This window comes from Crotalus tigris, unplaced genomic scaffold (genome assembly GCF_016545835.1).
Source record: "Crotalus tigris isolate CLP2741 ecotype Arizona unplaced genomic scaffold, ASM1654583v1 scf7180000020588.15403103151:6194809, whole genome shotgun sequence".
NCBI classification, from domain to species: Eukaryota; Metazoa; Chordata; class Lepidosauria; order Squamata; family Viperidae; genus Crotalus; species Crotalus tigris.
In genome coordinates this window covers 2,071,080-2,082,890 of record NW_024098092.1, presented here as the reverse complement: position 1 = coordinate 2,082,890, position 11,811 = coordinate 2,071,080, and the positions used below count along the sequence as shown (strand labels likewise).

Here is an 11,811-nt window from a genome sequence, read left to right as displayed (position 1 = left end):
CATCATATCTATCTATCTATCCATACATCTCCAACCTATTATCTATCTATCTTTTCCATCCATCCATCCATCCGTCATATCTATGTCTGTCTGTCTATCTATCTGTCTATCCGTCTATCCATCCGTCTATCTATCTATCTATATATCTATCTATCTATCTATCTATCTATCTATCTATCTATCCATCCATCCATATCCAACCTATTCTATCTTTTCCATCCATCCATCCATCCGTCATAATCTATCTATCTATCTATCTATCTATCTATCTATCTATCTATCTATCCATACATATCCAACCTATTATCTGTCTATCTTTTCCATCTATCTATCCATCCATCCATCCATCCATCCATCCATCCATCCATCCATCCATTATATCCGTCCATCCATCCATCCATCCATCCATCTATCTATCTATCTATCTATCTATCATCTATCCTTACATATCCATCCATCCATCCGTAATAAACACTGCTGTCTTTCTTCTTAGGTCGTCAATTTGGTTTAGGGACCTAAAAAATTAATGCCAGTCTGAGGGGGGGGGATGCATTTGAGGAGCAGGGGTACATTTGATTCCAACTACAACTGGATTTATGGAACAGATTTTACGCATCTAGCAATAGCAAATTGGCGGGTTGGGGGAAAGTGACCCTTCTGGCGGCTTTGGGGTGACAACTGAACAGACAAACTCCACGTTTACATCCCCAAAAACTTTAATGAAAGCAAACACACACACACCTCGCTATTTACAAAGGAACAACCCAAGCCCTGGAGTGTGGGTTGCCACACACCTTGTCACAATCCATGTGGAAAGCGAGGCTGATTTTGCAGAAAACGGAGGACAAAAGGCAGAGCTGAGCACTTCCTAAACAGCGGAGAGTCCCCCTGGCTCCACATTCAGACGAAGTTTGAGTGGAAAGCACGGATTTTGCCGGGTGGGCTGCCCTTAGACAGGATTCTATTTGGCCTTGTGGAGGGGCACCAGGCTCTGGATCTCCAAAAACGTCTTGTCTTTGGTCTCGGGGACAATCTTCAAGATGTAAAAAAAAGTCACCAGGCTTATAGGGCTGGCAAGCAGAAGGCTGTAATGCCCTACGTAGTTCTGGAGAACAAAGGGAAAAGGTTGGGATCCAAAGGGATCTACCGGATCGCGTTCAACAAAGGTCCAGGCCGAGGAGGAGTCCTTCTCACCCACCCACCCACCCACCCACCCACCCACCCCAGGCTTTGTTTCTCAGCCGAGTTTAAGATGTATGGACTTCAACTCCCAGAATCCCCCTGGCAGCATATATGTGGGTATATGCATAAGGCAGTGGTTCTCAGCCTGTCGGTCGGGACCCCATTTGGGGTTGAACGACCATTTCACAGGGGTCGCCAAACAACACAGTCCGCCATTTTTTTCCCCCTTTTCCTTAGCTGTGCTACTCCCTTTTATTCTATTGGCTTTTGAAAGCCAATAGAATAGACTCTCTTGAATAGAGTCTAATTCTATTGGCTTTCAAAAGCCAATAGGAATTGTCCAGGCTGTCTCTGCCCTGCTGAGCCCGCCAAAAGTCCTATTCTGCAAATGGTGCTGCACCAGTTGAGTAGTCCTCGACTTACGACCGGTTGAGTAGTCCTCGACTTATGACTGGTTGGGGGTCGCGGCATTAAAAAGGTTGAGAACCACTGGCATAAGGGTACTTTTTCAGAGCTGAATGCAATGAAATTGGCTTTTAATGTATGCTGATTAGTGTACATTTAAAGTGACAGTAACATTTCTGTTTTTATTCTATTCTATTCTATTCTATTCTATTCTATTCTATTCTATTCTATTCTATTCTATTCTATTCTATGGACTTCAACTCCCAGAATTCCACAGCCAGTTCAGGGAGTTGAAATGGCTATATCTCAAACTTGTCAAGCTTGGGAAATATGGCTTTAAAGCTTCTGTTTGCCCAGAATATGGATCCACCAGCTGTACACCTCTCTTTGCTATGGTTTACCTTTCCAAAGGTTGCCCAGCTCAGCCACAGAAAATCTGGTTTTCCCAACCACCCTCATCTTTCCCGGTCGGAAAAAAAGGGGGGGGGGCATTGGCCTTCCTGATCTTGGGGTGGTTTTTTATTCCTGACTCCGAGAGATGGACGAAAAGTAGCTGCGGGTTCTCTCACCTCTGCGTAGACAAAGATTAAGACTGTTGCGTAGTTCAGGAACCAGTGTAAAAATTGTCCGACGACGTAAGCAGAGGACCGGGAAGACTGCAGAAACAGTTCTCCAGTCACCAGGTTGATCAGGGCACCTGAGGCATCAAAAAAAGGAGGGAGGGAGGGAGGGAGGGAGGGGGACAGAGGGAAGGGCAGAAGGAGGGATGGAGAGGAAAGAAGGAAGGGAGGGAGGAAAAAGAAGGAAGGAAGGAAGGAAGGAAGGAAGGGAGGGAGGGAGGGAGGGAGGGAGGGAAAAGAAAGAAGGAAGGAAGGAAGGAAGGAAGGAAGGAAGGAAGGAAGTTGCCAATTTTGATCACGTGACCCCTGGGATGCTGCCACAGTCCTGTGAAAACTGGTCAAAAGTCACTTTTTCCCCCCAGTGCCATCGTAACTTTGATCGTTCCTTAAACCAACGGTTCTAAGTTGGGAGACTAATCGTAATCCATTGGCTTTTAAAGTCTTTGTCTTGGCCTCTTTGGGATAAATGCAATTTTAGCGGGGGTTTCGCAGTTGGGGGAATAATCCCAGGCCTGGGTGTGAATCTAGCCAATTTGCGGTACGGATTGCCTGCCCACCCGCAAACCCCAGCTACTTACTTGGCCCCATGGCGTGGACAAGCAGGAAAATATTGATGAGGACGTTGTTCAAGAACGACAACCAGGCAAATTTGACCTGCCCAGGGGAAAAAAAAAAAAAACTAGAAAACTTTTCAAGCAAAAGAGAGAGGCCATCCATTGTCTTACATTTCCGCTGAGGGAAACTGAGTCAAGGAAGAGGGGTTTTTTTCCCCAAAAAAATTAAAGTCCAGAAATTAAAGTCCAGACTTTGGATGTCTGGAGTCAGCTCCCCTTATAATTTTCTTGAAGGCCATTGAGGTCCTATTGTTTCTGAGGAACTTCTCCACCGTTACGTACCTCTAAATCTATGGTCACGGTGAGCAAGAGGCAGAAAACCGTCGCCATCCCAAACCCAACGAGGAGCTGGAGTTTGCGTCCTTTCGTGTCCACAATGTACATCTGCAAAATGGGGAAAAAAAAATATGGGATACATCGCCACCCACTGGTTTCTCTCCTGGGGCGGAACAGAGATCACCTAGTGGTCTATTTTCCCATCTCCGTTCAGCTCAAAAAAACCAAAAACAAAAACCAAAGCCGTCACGGTTTGATTTCAGGTCAGGAAAGAGAAACTCAAAAAGGCAGGCAGAAAACAAACCAGGATTCAGCCTCAGAAGGGCTGCTTCGCTCCGCTGAAAAGCTACATCTGGCTTTTTTCAACAAACCGGGTTTAAAAAATGAACACTGAAGAGGAGGAGGAGGAGGAGGAGGAGATGCTCACCCCGTATAAGATAGCCAAGATTAACAAGGCAGTGGTCATCATTTGGAAATACCGGGCCTTTTTGTAGCTTAACCCCGTAGAAAAGAGAAATTTCTCGATGCAGAGGTAGATCTGAAAGAAAGCCAGCACAACAAAAGAACTTGGGTTCCAGACACACTCAGAAGATCGTCATCAATACTGGTTACGTATCCCTCTCCAAACTTGTGGACTTCTTCTCCCAGAATTGAGGAGAACGGAAGAACATTCACTGGGAGCTTTTTTTTGAACGGACAAGGAAGTCAGGTCCAGAAACAAAGCTCTCTGGAACTTGCCTATTGGGGTTTGTTCCAAGTACAAACCACAATTGATGGGTTGTCTGTTCCCACCCCTCTGAGGTGCACCTTTTCAGGGGCACAGGCACACTGACTCCATCCCAAAATAACCCAGAGCTTGGTGGGTGAGAAACCAAGACAATCAACTTAGAAGGTTCTGCAGAAGAGATGGTTCCACTAGTATCTCTTCTGATCTTTCCAGGAAACCTCAACATATGACCTTCTAAGACCAAGGGGAACCCCTGTGGGACCCAGAACCATCAGGTAGATACCTGAAGGTTAGCGCCAAGCCAACATGGGCAACCTGGCACGACCAAAGTTACTCAGGGCTACCAGAAAGAACCTTCACCCAACCCATTGCGTTTGGTGGTGGTGCTTCTGACGATGACGCTCAGCTTCTTAAGGGTCCGTCTTCCCTTACCACATTGACACCAGAAAGCTGCTGGCCGGTTACTATAACGATCACCGAAACCAGGTGCCAACGGAGTTGACGGTACCCCAGCAACCGCAGGGTGTTCATCTTCTTCTCGTCCTTCTCCCAGCGGTCCTCCCGTCGAAGTTCTTCCAGTTCATCCGCCACATTGCTCTGGAACCTGAGGAGCTTCAGGGCTGGGGAGAAGAAGAGGCAGAAAGCCCCACAGGTTGAGGTTGACGTGGGGCAAAGAGAGCAGGGTCCACGATAGGGCCTGAAGACATTTCCCTTAAGATCGGAATTGTGTAGGCGGGGGCTAGGCAACCTTGGCTCTTGTATGACTCGTGGACTTCAACTCCCAGAATTCCTGAACCAGGAGTCATAAAAGAGCCAAGGTTGCCTAGCCCTGGTGTAGGCCATGATGTTCTCCGTGACCTTCTGGGGAAGGGAAAGCCAGACTTTGAAGAAGCAGGATCAGGACAGGGCTGAACCTCGGTGTTGGAGAAGACCTCTGAGCAAATCGTGGCTGTTGACCACCAAGACAATAAACCGATGGTTCATCGAAGAAATCAACCCAGAGATCTTATTTGAAGCACCCATAACCAGGCTGAAACCATCCTACTTAGATAGATTATCAGAAGATCCATCTCTTTGGAGAAGACTCTGAAACTGGGAAAGTTGGAAGGAACGGGAAGAAGAGGACCACCAGCAGCAAGGTGGATGGACTCAGCTGAAGGGGTGATGAGTGAACCACTGGAAGATCTGAAGGACCATGCTGGGGACAGATCCTCCTGGAGGTAACTTATTTATGTGGTCACTAAGGGTCAACACCAACTTGATGGCATAGAATCCATCAAATACCTCCTTTGACCTCACCCCATGTTCACATATCCTAGAGTTCGGGCTTGTTTAAACACCACACACACCACCACCACAGGTTTAAGTATGGAAGATATTTGATCCCAGCACATACCTTCTTTGGCTTCTTCTTCTTTGTTCTTCTGTATGAAGAGATACCTCGGACTTTCAGGGCAGGAAGGAAGCAGGAGGATCTGCCAGATGGCCAACAGCCCAGGCAGGCTCACCAGTGCTGGCCAATCTGCAGGAACCAAAAGGGGGGCTCAAAGGAGAGGATGTTGGGTGACGTAATCCCAACACTTCCCCCCCTTATCAAAGGGAAAGGGACCTTACCTTCAACGGTGCCCAGGAGTTCAGGAAAGGAAAATATCTGAGCCATTTGGACCCCAATCACTACAAAGAAATGGGGCACCATGCCGATGGATCCCCTCAACGCCAATGGGCTGATCTCTAGGAGATACATAGGAATCACGCCGGAGAAAATACCTGGGGAACAAAAACATCCCAGACATGCTCAGAAGACCTTCATCATCATTGTTGGTAACATATCTCTAGAGCAAACTTGGCAACTTTAAGACCTGAGGACTTCAACTCCCAGAATTCCTCAGCCAGCCATGCTGACTTGAGGAATTCTGGGAGTTGAAGTCCACAAGTCTCCACGTTGCCACCTTTAGAGGAACCCACCAAGAAGACATTGTCCCAAAATTGCACGGAGTGAGTCTGGAATCACAGTGAAGGTGCTGGAGTGGAAATGAAGTCTACCAGCTGTGTAGCTTTGGGTCAGGACCACCCTACTTCCCAAGATTGTTGTTGTGAGAAAAACAGGAGGAGGGGGGGCAATATTATGGATACCACCTTGGGTTGTACAAAATGAGGATGGGGTGGAGGGAATATACCCAATCAATCTACCAATCATTCAATCAATCAATCAACAAGGCCAGTTTGAGACAATCAGGTAGCCAGTCCTTTCCAAATAAAGTTGGCTTCAAGTCAACTCCAGAAAGCCAAGATGGTGGCCACAGATGTGGGATTTATAGGCAGAAGGAACATGGAGGTGCCACACATTTAATTTGGGGAGCAGAACTACTTTAAGGGGGAGCAGAACTACTTTAAGGGAAGACAATCCTATTCATTGCTAAGGTCCTTGTTTGGCCCCCAACATTAAACATGTTCTCGCTGGAAAACATGGGTGCTTCTCTTTGCTTGGGTGTGTGTGTGTGTGTGTGAGAGAGAGATGGTTCAATGTGAAATGACACCCACACCCACACCCACACACACCCAACTCACCCATCGAGATCCCGATAAAGAAACGTGAAAACATGGCAAAGATGAACCCATGCTGAAGATTGGCGCAGGTCATGAACATGGAACACACCAAGGAAATATAGTTGTCAATCATCATGGTCCATTTCCTGGAGACACAACAGAAAGAAATGGGTGGGATTCTTTTCCATCTTGGGTAGTATTAGAGAAGAAGAAAAGAGCTGGTGGATGGAGAGAGATTTGAGTGGAAAACTTCATTTTAGGGATCAATTGTTCAGGTTTAATATGTCCAGGCAAATAAGCAACTAAGAGGTGCTTAACCATGATTTATTCCTTTAAGACAGTCAACACTGTCTGAGTTCACCCAACAGTATAAATCAGGAAGTTATATTTTTATTTAGCAGCTTCCGGAACTAAAAGATCTGAAGTCTTAAACTTTCTGTGGTTGAGATTTTGACCGACAAGCTTCATTCTGCCCTTGAGTTCCTGGATTGTCCAAACCATGGCTTCATGTGACCCTTGTTCATTCAAGCCATCACGCTCGCTCAACACATTTATAGACCCCAGGATTGAATTGGCACGATATTGCTAAGCCATTAAACGGGGTTGGCCAATGGTAACAAGCCACAAAACGTAGCTTGGCGCCTTGTGGGAAACTAGAGTGTGAAACCAAGCCGTAAGTCCAAACTTTGAGTAACTTTGTCCACTCGATTGGGGATGTGCAGCTGCTTCATTTCCAGTTCCCCGGACTGAATGACCACGGTTTATTAAAAGCAATAACTGAACAACGATTAAGAAAGATACAGAGGCTTAGGAATAGTGGGAATAATGGGATATTCACTCACTCTGCAAGCAGACATGGCTGCTTTCATGAGCCTCAAAGTTCACTTTGATCAATTCTCCCTCTTGGAGAAGATCAAATTCCATATCCATCTTGGGCTTGTGAACTTCCACCTACTTTTCTGGGAATGGACAAAAATGTCTCTCTCTCTCTCTTCTCCTTCCCTTCTTTCATTCACTCTACCCCCAAAACAACCTTGATGGACTAAATCCATTTACCTGCCGAATCTGTCCACCAGGACTCCGACAAGGAGTGACCCCACCATGGCTCCAACAGGGAACAGGCTGGTCGCAAAACCGATCACTAAGTCGTCATGAAACGTATCGTTTCGATGGGCATTTTTCTTCATGCGGTAATATGTTAGATTATAAAATTGTCTGATGAGCTGGATGGAAGAAAGGAGCAACTGAAATAGAGACCACCAGGTGTAGCCGGTGGGCAACTTCGACTTGACAGTAGCCCTGCTCTGCTGCGCAGCCCTTCTTTTAGGCTAATTCCTTAAAAAATGTAGAATAATAATAATAATAATAATAATAAGCTAATTAACAGAATAACAGAACAGTATAGCAGAATTGGAAGGGAGCTTGGAGATCATCTAGTCCAACCCCTGCTCAGGCAGGAAACCCTATACAATTTCAGACAAATGGGTGTCCAATCTCTTCTTAAAAGCCACCAATGATGGAGCGTCCACAACTTTTGTTCCACTGATTGTTTTCGCTGTCAGGAAGTTTCTCCTTAGTTCCAAGTTGCTTCTCTCCTTGGTTAGTTTCCATCTGTTGCTTCTTGTCCTGCCTTCAGGGGCTTTGGAGAATAACTTGATTCCCTCTTCTTTGGGGCAGCCCCTGAGATACTGGAAGACTGCTATCATGTCACCCCCCCAATCCTTCTTTTCTCTAGACTAGCCATACCCAGTTCCTGCAACCATTCTTATATCTTTACGCCTGCTACCATGTCTTCCCTGGTCCTTCTCTTCATTAAACTAGACATACCCAGTTCCTTCAACCATTCTTTGTATGCTTTAATCTCCAGTCCTCTAATCATCCTTGTTGCTCTTCTCTGCACTCTTTCTAGACTCTCAACATCTTTTTTACATCGTGGTGACCAAAACTGGATGCCGTATTCCAGGTGTGGCCTTATCAAGGCATTATAAAGTGGTATCAACACTTCACATGGTCTTGATTCTATCCCTCTAATGCAGCTTAGGACTGCGTTGGCTTTTTTTGGCAGCTGCAGCACACAGCTGGCTCCTCTCCCTCCCTTTGCTATATTTCCCCCCCTCCCTCCAATTTTAAACAAGTCCACTGGAACTGGGCAGCCAATACATTTCAATAAATACAAGTGTGGTCCTCGAATTAGAACTCTACGCTTAGGGACCGTTCAAAGTTACAACGTCACTGGAAAAAATGACTTACGCCTGTTTTTCACCCAGAGGTCACGCGATCAAAATTGGCCACTGATTCATATTTACGACGGTCGCAATGTCCCGTTCCCAGAAATGTGCAGAACAGATTTTTAAACTAATCGATGGACTTAAACAAACGAAGATGGCAAATATCGTCCAATTTGTCGCATTTTAGCTGCCCTCAGCTTTGCGAAGGTCGCTCACCTTAGTGTCCGAGTAGCAGAGCCAGTGATTGTAACCCAGCTGGAGTGACGCTAAGCTGGTAACCAACACAAGATAACGCGTGGTGTGTGTAAGCTTTAAACAAAAAAGACAAGGAGGAGGATCTCATTGTGAAGGCAGACATCCGTAGTGTTTAAAAAGCACAGATCTAGGTAGTCTCCTCAACTTACAATCCATTAAATATACATTTTAAAAAGCAATTTTAACAAGTTGTAGGACAGGGGTCTTCCAACTTGGCCCTTTGATGACTTGTGGACTCCAACTCCCAGAATTCCTCAGCCAGGCACTGAGGAATTCTGGGAATTGAAGTCCACAAGTCATCAAAGGGCCAAGTTTCAAGAGCCCTGTTGTAGGAATTAAAGAAGAAAGAAGTTAAAGGGAGGGGAGAGGAAAAATGTTAAAGATATCAAAGAAACGCAGTTTTACTGGACAGCATTTGTAGCACGCAACCTGCACAAACCAGGGTTACGGCTAACCAAGTTAGCAAGGGGAACAAATGTGAATCTGGTTAAAAAGTAGCCCATATATTTACAACAGGGTTACCCTCTTTTTCAGGGCACAGGAAATATTGAATATTCCGTTCAATATTTCAGCCAGCTCCACTCGGAATCAGAATCAATAGGAAAGTTTGATTTTAAAGTGTTTTTTTTTAAAAAAAAAAAAATCCCCGTTGCTAAGATCTCATAGCAGGGCATTTACATACATTAACATGAATTTGAATTTAAATGGGGGCAGGCCAAGGTGCAAAGCTGACCCACTTGAAAAATCAGCTGGCTAAATTTCGCTGCCCTGGATCCACCCTGCTCAGAGAAAACCCACAGCCCAAAAGGCTGGGAGCTGGGCAGCAAATATATTTGATATTTCGATGTATTATTATCGCCTGGCTTTTCATCCTAAAAGAACAGCATTCACCTGTGCCAGCTCTTTCATTATCAGTTTCCTAACCATCTCTGTTCTTCTGGTGAGGACAGGAATCACACCAAACCACCTGGGAACGAAAGAGGGCAGGCGGTTAAGAGATCCGGAAAATTTTTCCCTTAATTTTTTTTTCTTAAAAATCCCAAATGGAAAGAAAAATCAGAAACTCCAGGAAGGGTAGAAGGAAACAGATAGCAGAGAGAGAGGGAAGGAGGGAGGAGAAAGGGGGAAGGAAGGAAGGATACACAGGAGGGAGGAAGCAAGGAAAAAAGGGGAAAGAAAGAAAGAAAGAAAGAAAGAAAGAAAGAAAGAAAGAAAGAAAGAAAGAAAGAAAGAAAGAAAGAAAGGAAGGAAGGATACACAGGAGGGAGGAAGCAAGGAAAAAAGGGGAAAGAAGGGAACATACAGGAGGGAAGGAGGAAGGAAGGAAGGAAGGAAGGAGGGAAGGAAGGAAGGAAGGAAACATACAGGAGGGAGGGAGGGAGGAAGAGGAAGGAAGGAAGGTTACTACTTCATTCCAAAATGTTTGGCTTCCCTCCAAGCTTAATATTTCCCCTTTGGCTTCCCTTCCCCTCCATCTCTCCTTTCTCAACGCCCCTCTTTGCCCACTAGACAAGACAGCCCCCCCCAGCCAGGTTCCTCCCCAGCCAGGCCTCGGGGTTCAACCAACGTTTTGGGGTGGCCTCTGCCAAGCTCAGTCCCTCCCCTTGAAGGACAGGATGCCCACTCTTCGCCCGCTCTGCCCACGGAGGATTCGAGGCCTGAGTCCCTCTGGATGGACGGCCAAACCAGGTCTCAAACCGGCATCTGCTGTGGAGAGCCAATCAGGCGAGGGCCCTGCAGGATTCCGCCGTCCGGTTGACAGTTGGATCCAAGGCTATGGTGCCCCCGTGGCCCCTGAAAGGGACGAGAAAGAGAAAACTCAGAAATCCAGTCTGCCTTTCAAGCCTCACATCTTCTCGGTCTCCTCCTCCTCACCACATCAACTAACCACCATGGTCGATTCAGGCTTACAGTCATTGGGCAAGCCCAGGCCTTACCCGTTAGTGAATCGTGGCTTGTGGCTTAACTGGAGAAAGCGGCCAATTAACCATGGTTAAGCCAACCTCCAACTCAGCCTGCACGAGGAGTACCGCCCTAGACACACCAGAGTTATATCCTTAGCCCTTTGACCAGTAAGACACCAGGATTCGATAAACAACCACAATCCTAGTTTATTGAAAGGGTATGCCACCCAATTCTCAATTACTGCGAAGAAGGCAACAATTCAACCTCGGAGTGCTCCGTGCTGCACAAGTGGCGGCTACGTTTTTTGTAAAAAAAAAAAAAAAAGTCTAATTTCAGAGGAACACAATTAAGGTTAACACAATGAAGTGAAATAAACCAGTAGCAGAACTGGGAAAGGACAGTGAACGCTGCCCTCTGGTGGCCAGGTGCAGGCCCTGCAACAGCCCAGAACGAATAAAGAGAAGGCATTAAAAATCATTACAAGATAAATCCTTGATTTACAGCAGTTGGTTTACTGAACAAAGCTCCCCCAGCGCTGAAAAAAGTGACTTATGACCCTTTTTCACACTTACGGCCATTGCAGTATCCCCGCGGTCATGTGATGTCTCACTTAGCAACAGAAAGTTTGGACTCAAAAACAAGAAACGTACTTTGTTATGTTTTTGTCTCCAGGACCTTAATCATATTAGTCGCTCTTCTTTGCACTTTTCCACCCCCCTAAAGTCTCAACATCTTTTTTAATACTCTGGTGACCAAAACTGGATGCCGTATTCCTGATGTGGCCTCGCTAAGGCTTTATAAAGCGGTGCTTACCTTTTCACATGATTTTGATTCAATGCCTCTGTTTATACAACCCAGGATTGTATTAGCTTCTTTAGCTGCTGCTGCACATGGCTGGCTCATATTCAAGTGTCTGTCCACAGGTCTGGAAACAGATGTATCCAGAGACGTCTCGGAGTAATATAATAGTTCCTTCTTAGATGCCTCTTCCACCCTTTTGTGGAAGTTTCCTTCCTTCCTTCCTTCCTTCCTTCCTTCCTTCCTTCCTTCCT

General features: G+C 45.9%; 1 protein-coding gene across 1 annotated transcript; it reads right to left on the bottom strand.

Moving 5' to 3' along the window:
* Positions 1-826: 826 nt before the first annotated feature.
* On the bottom strand, positions 827-11,381 carry LOC120319174 (solute carrier family 2, facilitated glucose transporter member 5-like). Its single transcript, XM_039367686.1, has 13 exons — positions 10,422-11,381; positions 9,746-9,821; positions 8,816-8,908; positions 7,428-7,594; positions 6,393-6,517; positions 5,439-5,591; positions 5,221-5,346; positions 4,257-4,444; positions 3,525-3,635; positions 3,104-3,205; positions 2,786-2,861; positions 2,157-2,284; positions 827-1,105 (listed from the first exon to the last, which is right to left on the bottom strand). Exons 2-13 carry the CDS (start codon positions 9,779-9,781, stop codon positions 962-964), a joined length of 1,449 nt encoding a protein of 482 aa, XP_039223620.1. The 5' UTR covers positions 9,782-9,821; positions 10,422-11,381; the 3' UTR covers positions 827-961.
* Positions 11,382-11,811: the final 430 nt, after the last annotated feature.